The sequence below is a fragment of the Mesoplodon densirostris genome, chromosome 12, assembly GCF_025265405.1.
Source record: "Mesoplodon densirostris isolate mMesDen1 chromosome 12, mMesDen1 primary haplotype, whole genome shotgun sequence".
Taxonomy (NCBI): Eukaryota; Metazoa; Chordata; class Mammalia; order Artiodactyla; family Ziphiidae; genus Mesoplodon; species Mesoplodon densirostris.
In genome coordinates this window covers 90,035,824-90,048,954 of record NC_082672.1, presented here as the reverse complement: position 1 = coordinate 90,048,954, position 13,131 = coordinate 90,035,824, and the positions used below count along the sequence as shown (strand labels likewise).

At 38.3% G+C, this 13,131-nt stretch overlaps 1 protein-coding gene across 1 annotated transcript; it reads left to right on the top strand.

The window, feature by feature from the left end:
- The first annotated feature begins 4,713 nt into the window (after positions 1-4,713).
- Positions 4,714-6,259, top strand: LOC132500063 (elongation of very long chain fatty acids protein 1-like). Its single transcript, XM_060114917.1, has 2 exons — positions 4,714-4,814; positions 4,906-6,259. The coding sequence occupies exons 1-2, from the start codon at positions 4,727-4,729 to the stop codon at positions 5,760-5,762; spliced, it is 945 nt and encodes a 314-aa protein (XP_059970900.1). The 5' UTR covers positions 4,714-4,726; the 3' UTR covers positions 5,763-6,259.
- Positions 6,260-13,131: the final 6,872 nt, after the last annotated feature.

Sequence of the window (13,131 nt, the reverse complement as noted above, 5' to 3'; positions counted from 1 at the left end):
ACATTTTCTGAAAAAGATCTCTCACAAAGTTAGTCACTTACGATCTTTCTAGAGGCCATGATTTATTATTGTTTTATCTCTGCATCATAACTAATCTCTTCAGAATATCTTTTGTGCACAAATCCAAAAGTAACTCCTTTCAAACACCTGAGGCAAACATTTCTGATTAATGAAATATTCATCAGACATTGACACCTTAAAAAAACTTCAGTACTTGATTAAAAAAAAACATGATTCTGAATATATTCAAGGTATAAGGTAATAGTATCAGCTAATCCTATTAATGCTAATACTGTAATAGGTAGACTAATTCTTTCCAAGAATGACTCCTGGGACATTGCCAATGTCTGTTTCCTTTTTTCCATTGTTTGACTCCTTTTCAGAGTTCATTATATAGATCTGCTTAGACATTCACCCTGAACAATTTATGAGATTACTACACAGTTTTCTTACTTTACTGAAAACTTTCCATTTTATAGTTTCAAAGATTTGGTTTTTTTTTTCCCAAGGAACTATCACATTTGAAACACAAATATATTTCACGTTCCACACCATCCAGCTAGGAATAAAGGATAATGTCTCAGTAATTGTGTAAATTCACATTCTTGGGTTCCAAGCAACACTTTCAGAAAAGGTTAACTTTCTCTTTTGTTATTTCCAAAAGAAAGAAATCCTGTTGTAGAATAATTTCCCATCATGAATTACATCATGGAATCAGACTCTTACAGTTGGATCTAATCCAATATCCCACCCAATGAAAGAATCCATTATTTAGTATAACTTAGCACCCTGATGGATGGTCATCTAACCCTGACTTAAAGTCCACCAGTGATGGGAAACTCATCATAAAAACCTTGTTCTGTGTATGGTATAGTATAAAGCCCACTGGTTTTGCAAACAGACAGGCTGGATTACAATCCCAGTTCTAGCAACATGAGGTGGGGCAAAGTTACTTACCTTCTCTGAGCCTTGTCTTCTTTGCCTATTTCTGGCATATAAGTGCTAAAAAAATAGCTAATGACAAACTATGAAGACAAAACTTGTTAATGTAAAGTATGCTCAGTGGTTGATCCCCACAGAAAAAAATTTTTTTCTTCTGTTAAGCCCAAATCTGCTTCTCTGTAAATTAATTCATTCAATAAATATTTATAGGAACACTGTTCAAGCTACAGTATCTAACTGTGAACAAAGCTGAAGGGACCTTATTCTCAGGGAAATTATATTCTAGTGGGAAAAAATGGACAAACAGACAAAAATTAAATGAACTAAGTTTACAGGGAAAAAATTAAATAATAGATAATTATACCTGTTATACTGAAAATTAAGATAGGGTTACATACGTGGTACTGGGTGGCTACATCAGGCAAGGTGTTGCTGAGGAAGTGTCACTTAAGCTGAAATCTGAATAACAATTCTTCTACTCCTTGTCCTAATTATGCTTTCTGGAACAGTCCAGAAGAAAACCTTTCAAATTGTTGAAGGCAGCTAACTTGTCTTCCATTAGATTTTTCTTCTCCAAGCTGAATATCACCAGTCTCTCCAACTATTCCTTATATAACATGATTTCAACAAAAAATTTCAATTGGGAAGACTCCGATTTTATCAACATTGTCTTTAAATGTGCCCCTAGAATGAAAACAATACTCCAGATGTAGCCCAAACGACATGGAATACAGCGACAGTGTCTCTTCCCTTCACCTGGATTCTGTACTTCACTCCTGGGACATAAACTTGCATTATCTTTTTTTGTAGTGACTATAGCCCAATACTAAGTTGGCATCAACTAGAAGGACTTGGTCTTTTCCACAGGAACTCCCCTCTGGACACCTTGTGCCCTTCCTATGCTACACGGTTGTTTCTGTACTAGAGCTCTGCGGTTTACTTTTGCTATCTTGTTAGTTTCAATCTAATTCTTCCCGCCTCTGGAGAGGTTTTTGCTTGTTTGTTTTCAGATTTTTTAATTGAGGTATAGTTGATGTACAATATTGTGGAGAGGTTTTGAATCTTAATTCTCTCCTCTACTATCTTAGCTATGCTTCCCGTCTCCATGTCATTCATAAATTTAATTCATATGTTGCTAGGCCTATAAAATGGGCATCCGGCAAACACAAAAAAAGTTCAGAGCCATGCTAATTTGTTCAAGAAATATAATTTGCCCATGAGAAAGAAAAGTCACACCACAATGGATGATTTCCTCCATCATCCATGTTTTCTAAATTATCTATATTAGGCATGAACTATTATTATAATTTAAAGACATTATAAAAAATATATTTTACATTACTTTTTAAAAAGGTATGCCTGCTACAGTTTCATCTAAAAAGTTGAAGAGTGTTAAAGAAAAAAGACAATGACAGAGCACTGTGTCATTCTATTAGAGAGTTCTCTCCTGGCTGATACAGGGCTGTTAATTTATTATTAGGACTTAATATAAACCCAACTCTTCCTGGGCCATAGTAACATATTACTAATTGTATTAATACAGTAAGGTAGCAACAAAATGAGGATGCAGGCCTTTGCTTCCATGTCCTCATATCTGTTATATTCTCAAAAAAATGAGGTTATCTGGTGGAATTTCTACTTCTTAGATTAAAAGTAATTTTCTCAAGAATTCATGGAAATAATGATTAATTGTTTGAATCAAACAAAAAAATGTTCTTTTGTGCTATAATGTATACTTCAAAAACTAAACTAAAGAGTTTAGAATTAAAACTTTGAAACTTGGCATAAAATGAATACTCGGAGGACCAAGAATGCATTTCTGAGTGTGGGAAAGCATTTGCCTTTGACAAAAATTTAGAATGAAAAAAAAATTTGTTGGGTGTGGGCAGAGAATTCATCCTTATTCAGAGAGAAATGGTTACATGATTTTAATAATTGTTTTGATACAGTGTGCATACTGACCTTGAGAAGTTGTTTGATTTGAATTTTTATCTATCCCTTTATTTCCCTGAAGACCTGACACTTGAATCTGATTCCTGTTTTGGAAAATTTAATATGTGCCTTTTTTCTAAAACTTGCCAGCGAAGCAGACATGACCAGGTCATTGCCTTAACAACATTATCCTCTTTTCTCCATTTCCCAGGTCACTTGCTGATCTCAGGGCAAGAGCTGAGATGGAACATGATGGGTGGAGCTGTGCCATTGGCTCGGGTCAGGAAAGGGGGAGAGGACTGAGATGAAGAACGTTTTTTGGTTGATAAAACACAGTAATGGGGACTTCCCTGGTGGTCCAGTGGATAAGACTCTGCGCTCCCAATGCAGGGGACACGGGTTTGATCCCTAGTCAGGGAACTAAGATCCCACATCCCACATGCCATGTGCCACACGGAGCGGGCAAAAAACCCCACAAAAACACAGCAATGTGTTTCTAACCAGTTCCCCTAGAAAGAAAGCATATGGTCTTGATGAAGACATTTCTTATGTCATAACAGATCTCATAACGACATTCATTGATTTTGACTAAAACCTAAGGGAGGAAAAATGTCAGTCGTTCTGTATCTTACTACTTAAAATAGAAGTTAGAGAAAGTCCTGGGGCATGTGCAATCCCTCTGTCTCCTCAAGTGCAGGTCAACAAACATTTCTTGACCTACCATGTCCCAAGCACTAGGCATTCAAAGATTAATGAAACGTATGTCTTGCTCTCAAAGAGCTCATAATCAAGCAGCAAAGAGATACAGATTTGACTTGGAGGTAAGCACAATAAAGGTCTGCCCAGATTACTGTATGATCACAGAGGGGATTCCTAGAGGAAGTGATCCCTCTAAGCCCATAATATAAACTTCTCAGAGAAACATGTCCATCTCTGTTTCTCCAGCATCTGGCCCAATACCCAGCCCATAGAGAGTGCTGCATAAATATTCGCTGGACTGAACTGAGTGTATTTTACTGATGTTAAAAGTTTTATGAAAGATCAGAAGGGCTAATTTACGGTGAACTGTATATTTCCATGAAAGCTTGAAAGAATTCAGGAAAAACCTGCTTATTTTCTCCACAACGCTTATCACACCAAATATTGTATACATTACTGTTTATTGTCTTCCACCCCCTTACCCTCAGGAATGTGATCTCCCTGAGGATGGGACTTGTATTTCCATTGCCTAGAACTGTGGCTGGCATCTAGTAGACACTCAATAAATATTTGTTGAGTGAATATGGAGCTCAACACTAGCTACATTGATGAAATGGACAGTTTAAAAGAAAATTCAATAAATTTTGCTTTACTTTTTTTTGTGTTTATATGAAGCAAATTCATCAGACTCTGTATGAGAATTCAGTGCCTAAATTCTGGTTGCCTGGGACAATGGTTCTTGCTCTTTTGAGAAGCTCATGAATGCTATTAACTCCTTCTACAGAAAATGCACAAACACATCAAGTTTTGACGTCTATAAATAAACAAAAATATCTGGCTGAGAACTCTTGACCTAGTGAGAACGGGAAGTTTTTTAAAAGAATTGACTAGACTGTTTTATGGATTTGTTTATTTTTTGGAAACAATTCCAATGTCCACCTATCATGGCCCTTTATCTTAATTTATTTTTTAAAATGAGACTTATGAATGACAGATGTGTCAAACAAGCTATATTCCATGATATTATCTAGCTCAATACTGAAACATATTTTGGAAAAATATATTACTTATTTCATTTTGACTAGCTTTAATTTTGTTTAGTCAAAAAAGTGGTTTTGGCTCCCCCTCTGGTGACAGAAAGTCGGCCCAGCAGATGAGGAAGTGGCAGGCAGCCTGGCCCTGGGGATACCTCTCCGGCCCTGTTCCTTCCGAGCCCACCACGACTGCCCGCCTGGCCCCCACTGGTGGGCTGTGTGAGTTTATGTATGTGACCACGTTCATCTGAGACTCAGACGTGTGAGGAAACCTGCGTTTGAGCACAAGCACTTGCACATGAGTCCTTAGCCAGGATGGAGGCTGTTGTGAACTTGTACCAGGACATGATGAAGCATGCAGATCCCCGGATCCAGGGCTACCCTCTGATGGGGTCCCCACTGCTAATGACCTCTGTCCTCCTGACCTACGTGTACTTCGTTCTTTCACTTGGGCCTCGCATCATGGCCAATCGGAAGCCCTTCCAGCTCCGCAGCTTCATGGTTGTCTACAACTTCTCACTGGTGGCATTTTCCCTCTACATCGTCTATGAGTTCCTGATGTCTGGCTGGCTGAGTACCTACACCTGGCGCTGCGACCCAGTGGACTTTTCCAACAACCCGGAGGCACTGAGGATGGTTCGAGTGGCCTGGCTCTTCCTGTTCTCCAAGTTCATTGAGCTGATGGACACGGTGATCTTTATTCTCCGGAAGAAAGATGGACAGGTGACCTTCCTACATGTCTTCCACCACTCAGTGCTTCCCTGGAGCTGGTGGTGGGGGGTAAAATTTGCCCCAGGAGGAATGGGCTCTTTCCACGCCATGATCAACTCCTCTGTGCACGTCGTCATGTACCTGTACTATGGATTGTCTGCCCTTGGCCCTGTGGCTCAGCCCTACCTTTGGTGGAAAAAGCACATGACAGCTGTCCAGCTGATCCAGTTTGTCCTGGTCTCGCTGCACATCTCCCAGTACTACTTCATGCCCAGCTGTAACTACCAGTATCCAATCATCATCCACCTCATCTGGATGTATGGCACCATCTTCTTCTTGCTCTTCTCCAATTTCTGGTATCAGTCTTACACCAAAGGCAAGCGGCTGCCCCGTGTACTTCAGCAAAACGGAGCTCCAGGTACTGCCAAAGTCAAGGCTAACTGAGAAACGTGGCCTAGCTAGGCGCCCACCTAAGTGCCTCAGGACTGCACCTCGGGCAGCATCTGTCATTGTCCTCCCCAGCTACACCTGTGACCAGGGCTTATGTGGTCAGGACTGAGCAGGGGACAGGCCCTCTGCTCCCCACAGCTGGTACACACGGGCCACTGCTTCCATTCCTCCTCTTCTGGCCAGCCCCAGGGACATGGCCTCATTGCCCTCTGCCACTGCAGAGCCAGGGGCTGAAAGGGCTGGACACTTACTTCCCCCTCCCTGCCTTACACGTGGCGGAGGAGCACTCAGGGCTGGCCCCCACCAGGGTCTTGTGGCCTTTTTCCTCACACTGAAGAGGTCAGCAATAATCTGTCACCGTGGACCCAGGCTCCCTCCTTCTCCACCCCACACTGAAGTAGGAGCTTCTTGGCCAAAGGTCAGGGTGGTGGGGGCCTGGGAATACAGCCTGTGGAGGCTGCTCACTCCTTTATGTCTTCATTAAAAGTGACAGAGGAAAAAAAAAAGTGGTTTTGATATATCAAATATTCAGATATAGCATTAACCAGTGAAACCTAGGCAATTATTTTAAAATGCCTATAAGAAATTTCTCCATCCCCCCCATTTAAAAAATCTTAAAGTACAAATAGACCACATTTTATTAAAATAAAAACCACTAACCCTTGGAAATTGTTATCCAAAAGTGTTGAGATCTGAAAGAGCTCTGGAATTATAAAGAATTTCCCATATCAGGTGTGGTAGGCAGTCTCTAAAATGGCTCCCAAAGACACCTACCTCCTGGTATTCACACACTTTGTGCAATCTCCTCTCCCTGAGTGTAGACAACCTAGTGATTTGCTTCTAAAGAATCGAATAGGGCAAAAGCGATGGGTGTAGCTCCTGAAATTTGGAAGCTCATGATGTGCTCTCTTTCCCTCTCTGGTTCTTCTTGCTTGTTCTAATGTAGCAAGCTGCTGTGGTTGCCCTGCCCTGTGCAGAGTCCCACACAGCCAGCAAGGCCAACCAGAAACTGAATCCTGCCAACATTCACCTCAGTGAGCTTGGAATCTGATCCTCCCTGGTCGAGTTTTGAGATGAAAGCAGCCCTAGCCATCACCTTGACACAGCCTTGAGAGAGACCCCGAACCAGAATATCAAGCTAAGCTGCCTTCAGATTCCTGCCCCACAAAAACTGTGAGATAAAAATGTTATTTTAGATCATTCAGTTTTTTGGTAACTTCTTACACACTAATAGACAACAAAATACATCAAGAACTACCTTATCTACTGTCAGGAAGACGCTGATGTTGTAACTAAAATGTTAAAATGGCCTTTAGGGTAGATGTCAATAAATCAGTAGTATTTTATAGTAAGGGGAGCATATTTCCAGCAGAACTATCCTTACTAAGATCTCAGTTCACTCATTTTTTAAAAATTATCTAATTTTATGGCTCTCCAACAACATTTTATCCCCCCTAAGTTTTGTTTGTAGCATTTAACTTCTGTTTCATTTTAATAAGTTGAATGGGTAGAAATATTAGCAACCTATTAGAAAACTAATAGATTTAATTTTTGATGGATTTTTAAAAACATTTATTTTATTGAAGTATAGTTGATTTATCAATGCAATGTGTTTCTGGTGTACAGCAAAGTGACTCATATATATATATATTATTTTTCCATCATTGTATATTACAAGATATTGCATACAGTTCCCTGTGCTATACAGTAGGACCTTGTTGTTTATCCATTCTCTATATAATAGTTTGCATCTGCTAATCCCAAACTCCCAATCCATTTCTCCCCCCCCCCCCCCCTCCTTGGCAACCAAAGTTCTGTTCTCTATATCTGTGGGTCTGTTTCTGTTTCATTGATAAGTTCATTTGTGTCATATTTTAGATTCCACACATAAATGATATCAAATGATATTTGTCTTTCTCTGTCTGACATTTCACTTAGTATGATAATCCCTAGTTCTATCCATATTGCAGCAAATGACATTATTTCATTCTTTTTTATGGCTGAGTAGTATTCCATTGTATACAGGTACCACATCTTCTTTATCCATTCATTTGTTGATGGACATTTAGGTTGTTTCCATGTTTTGGCTATTGTAAACATAGGGGTGCAGGTATCTTTCCAAATTATAGTTTTGTCCAGATATATGCCTAGGAGTAGGATTCCTGGATCATATGACAATTCTATTTTTAGTTTTTTGAGGAACCTCCATACTGTAAAACTAATAGATTTGATAGTTTCATTAAATGACTGTATAGAAATAAGGAGATACCTGAAAAAAACATGTAACTATTATGTTTATAAATAAATTTATATTTACTGATGGTTTTAAAATAATTGGAGTGTGGTAAATATTTATTTATAAATTTCTAAGAGGAATCTCTCTAAGGAGATTTCAAGTTTAGGCTGGGTTTATTAAGTACTCTAGTTCCTGTAAGAATATTATAGATGATAAAGATTGTCAGGAGTAGAACTGGGAAACAAAAGGAACATAAATTCAAGTAAAATGTATCACTAAGGGAAGAAATAGCTCTTTCCTCTGAGTTTGATGAAGGTTTTAAAGCAGGTAATTTTGAAAAATATTGTGAGGCTGTATCTTCCTTAAGATGTGGGAGCTAGGAGTAGGGCATATGAAAAAGTGGGATCTTTAGGTACAAGAGGTACAAGAAAATTAAAATACTGTGCTTCTCTCTGCTGCTCTTTAAATGTTCAGAAACTACTATAAGGCTTCAAATTTATAGGACTTTGTTCTTATGCCCTTTTACTTTTGCTATGTACAGATCTATTATGAAGAATATATACAGATTGGAGGAAGATATTGTGATTAAAAAACTATTTATTCTCATGAGATAGATTTAATGTCTCTCCAACAGATATTATCAGGAAAATTGCAAGCAAAACTATATATAACAAAGTCCAGTTGATTTAATATTTGTATTTTCTCCTACTGTGTATCAGTTTCCCTGTAGACAGGGCTAACAAGTCAAGTACGAATCAACTTTGGGACATGACCTGTATAACTTTCAATCATTTATTCTCTGACAAACGTAGAGCTGTTTCTGAACTTAATTCCAAAAACCTGAAGGCATTTTGGTATACTCCTTTTAACAGTGATTTGTATCATTTTGCTCTAACTTGGCCTGTGTTCCAGAAGTTTCCTCCATTTTTCTGCTCAGCATAGACTTTTCATTTTTTGCTCCCTGTTTTTTTTTTTTTTTTTTTTCCATTGCATCAGTAGTGGTTTAGTAAAGCATAAAGAAAGGCAAGGTAAGGGCTGAAGAGGGAGAGTGGGGAATTATTTGTTGTTTTTGTGCAGGTCCAGCTCACCTGATAGAACTTGATTCCTGCCTTGTTATTATTCTCTACCACAGGAAGACAATGGTAAGGGCATAATGGCCTCAGATCTTTCCAAAGCCTAGTTTCACTGCATGACGCAGCAGGAGAGGAAAGTGCTCTCAGAATCCACCTTTTAACCTCAATTAGCTCAATTAGCCACAGATGATAAACAGGCTGTGGGGGGGGCGGGGGGGTGTGGAGCACAGGGAAGGTGATTGGTTGCTTCCTCCAACATTTTTGGTGTATGGTTCCAGCAAAGAATACCTATCCCCCAAATCTGAATAAGCACAGGGCTGGAAATGCACTATTACATCTAAGGTTTATATCCCTCCCCCCATCCCTACCTTTCCCCTTTAAGCCTGGTTATTTTCGGAACCCCATAGTGACTTATGACTTAATAACCCTCCTGCCAAATCTATACGATTTTTTTCTCCTGCCCCCAAATTCTTAATTTTCCTTCAGAAATTAGATCATGTCTTTAGGAAAATGATTTGGTCCTGCTGTTTCCACTGCAGCAAAATTTATTTTAGTACTCCACAGTTCCACCCTGGCCTACGTGCTTTCTCCCAAGTCTCTTCATGTGTCATGAATGAACCTCTTGTATAACTCTCCTGAGTACAACCTTTCATACACATTTTCTCCCTCTCCCATAAACCAGGAGGTCTGGAGCTCTGCCACGGTATTAGAGCTTCAGCTTAGGACTAGATTTGAAATGCCAGGTTTCTGGTGACATTACAGATTGATGGTTGGTGCCTGAGGCTGGCTTAGTTGTATTTCTGGCAGTCACTGGATGCTAACCACTAGATACAACCCATGAGCTTCATGTTAACAAAGTTGATGTGTTTTGAGTTGATCTCCAAAAACACAGACTATTCTGTCTCTTAAAATTCAAGTTAAATAAGGCAAGCAAATAAGGCTAGCCCTTTTATGGGTGTGATTTTTTAATTCATTTTTTATAACATCTGTTTGAGCTATACAGGCAAATAGTTTAACACAGTGTCAGAAATGAATGGCAATTTTCAAGCGTTTACTCGCTATTCATTAAAAGGAGAAATTTAAGTAGTTTTTTGGAAACATTTCTTGTGATTGAAAAACTTTATTTGAAATTCAATCATATTTAATGTGTATTTTCTCTAACTTTAAAATCAAGTTTTTCAAAACATGAAGCAGATAGTAAGAAGTAAAAAAGCCACATAATATTGTCATTTATAGAACTGCTATTAGCATCATGTTATGTTTGGAAATCAATTATTTGTTAACTAAATTCCATGATAATCTGTTATTTGGGTGAGTCTGCATTAAATGGTAAATTCAATATATAATGTTATGAAAAATGGTTACATTTCTACACAGTTTTTTAACTTTAAATTTTAATCTTTTTTTTTTTGGTTTGTTTTTAGTCCAGCTCTTTCAAAGTTAGAAGAGGAGGGTGGATCCGCACAGGTGTTTGGCAGAGGAGGGTATTATGAAATTTATCCTCCCTGTCTCAGAGTTGCATTATATGGTTGGCTTCAGTGCCTCCTGGCAAGCAGAGATTTTAGAGTATCCATACTGTAAAGCAACATATGCCAAATTGTCATCTTAAATTACCTTCGGAACAAAAGAAAAAAATCGAGATTCCTAAAATTTTACAGTATACTGGTTTTTTTTTTTTTTAGTTTTTTTTAATATCTTTATTAGAGTATAAGTGCTTTACAATGGTGTGTTAGTTTCTGCTTTATAATTATAGACACCCCAGGGTATGTTCCACATTTTAAAGTTTTGGTTTTTTCTGAATGTAAAAGTAATTATACAAACTTCAAACATTACAGAACTGTAAAATACAACAAGCCATCAACAGTTTGGGAGCAGATTTTTCCAAATTAAAAAAAGAGAAAACTCCATTCGGTATTCAGTGTTCAGTATTACTTTTAATATGGTATTCTTACTAAAACTAAACTAATACGTGGTTCCAACAGGCCCAGATGTCTTTGGTTTCTAATATATAATTCTTTCATTGCTCCTTGTTAGCAGTCTATGAAACTAGCCTAATTTAGTAACTCCTAACTATTTAAGATAATTAAGGTATTGTAGAATAGTGCATTATGGCTAATTTAATATTCTGGCACTAATATATATATTTTCTATGTAATGTCATTTTTCAAAGTATCAAAAGAAAATATACCTCATTAAATCAGATTGAAAACAATTTAGAAAGCACTTTGAAATCTTGTAATATTCAGAATCATCATCGGTGACTCCAAAACCTGGTACACTGAAGATGTAGTAAAGGTTGGGGGTATGTATCTAAACTGAATTATAGTTTGCCCTCTAGGCTGCTTTTCTAGAATACATGTTTCTTGTTTCCTTATGCACATTTTATATTGGTGTGAATACTTTGTGTCAAGTGTACTGCCCACTGCATATTTTAGATGAACTAGTATCTAAAAAACGTGATGGGAACAAACATTTTAATAGATCTCTTCACACTCCTATGTGGCAGGTTGTATTTTCCAAATGGCTGCAACAAATATCCTATCACACAAGCTCTTCTTACAGTGTGGCTTTGGCACTCCTCCCATTGAGACAGGCTTTTGTGACAGGATCAAGAGAGTATGGAAAAGGGACAATCTGTGACTTCCAAAGCTAGGTAATCAAAAGGAAAAGCACTTTTTCTACCCTGTTGCCTGGAATACTTGTTCTGGAAGCCTTCAGCCTCCAAGTAAGCAGTTTGACTGCTCTGAGGCTGCCATGCTGTGAGAAACCCAAATTAGCCCACAATGAGAGACCCCATGGAGAGAGCCTGAGAGTACTTGAGGTGGGGGGAGAGAGAGAGACAGAGGTACCTGGACAGCCTCCAGCTACTCTAAGCTACCCCCTTTTCACTGGTTGTTTAACTGCAACCACATGAGAGATGCTGGGCTGGCACTATCCCGCTGAGGCTTCCCAAATTCTCACGTGCAGAAACCATGAGAGAGAATGAAATTGTTATTATTGTTTAAAGCCACTAAATTTGGGGGTAATATGTTACATACCAATAGATAAATAGAATACCCTACAAGCTTTTCCAAATTTCTCATAACATAATTTCCCTGCTTCCCATAGAATCTGAGCAGCTCTACCACTCCTCAATCTAGGGAAGAGGTTTGGACCAATGCAGGTACAATGGCCAATGAGAGTGGTCAGCTGTAGCATGCAACTCATAAAAAATCAACCAGGATAGAGAAATGATGTGTTATGGAAGATGTTCTGTGGTGATACCTTGGAAAAACCAACAAATCAGGGGAACTTCCAGGGATTCAACTATATTTTGAAGCACCTTCATCTCCAAGTTTAAAAACACAAAATTTAAACAAAAACAAGTGATTCCAAATAATATTTACTTTGTTATGGGAGTAAAAAATACAAGAAGAATCTAGTACATTAGATAAGCCTACAGAATTAATACTCAACTCTTGTCAAGTCACTTAATTCTGCTTTCTAATGCCAAAACGTCTAAGTGCTGAAATTCTAACTAAAAATTATATCCTTAGGACACTCCAGTTTCTTCTAGTGACGGTGATGGGTAGTGTTTTCTTTTTAAAAGTTCAAACTAAGCATATAGAGTAGTGTGCCTGATTTATTCATCTTGTTGGTTTTCATTTGATAAATATTCATATAGTGCTCATCACTAGTCAGACTAAATCATCTGAGGAAACAAGGGGAGGTAAGAAAGTTAACAAGGGCACACAAGTTGGAGATGGCAGAGCTGGAATAGAAGCCCAGGAATTATGGTTCCAGACACTATATTCTAACCTACTACTTAATCATCAGGAAAATGCAAATCAAAACCATAATGAGATATCACCTCATACCTGTTCGAATGGCAGTTATCAAAAAGACAACAAATAACAAATGTTGGTGAGGGTGTGGAGAAGAGAACCCTCGTGCACTGTCGGGAGGAAGGAAATTGGTGCAGTCACTATGGAAAACAGCATGGAGGTTCCTCCAAAAATTAAAAATAAAACTACCATATGCTCCAGCAATTCCACGTCTTGCTATTTATCTGAAG

Bases quoted from the DNA above. Each gene is read 5' to 3' on its own strand.
- LOC132500063 (XM_060114917.1), top strand. From the start codon at position 4,727: ATGAGGAAGTGGCAGGCAGCCTGGCCCTGGGGATACCTCTCCGGCCCT. The intron at 4,815-4,905 runs CTGGTGGGCTGT...AAGCACTTGCAC, and splicing joins GACTGCCCGCCTGGCCCCCA to ATGAGTCCTTAGCCAGGATG.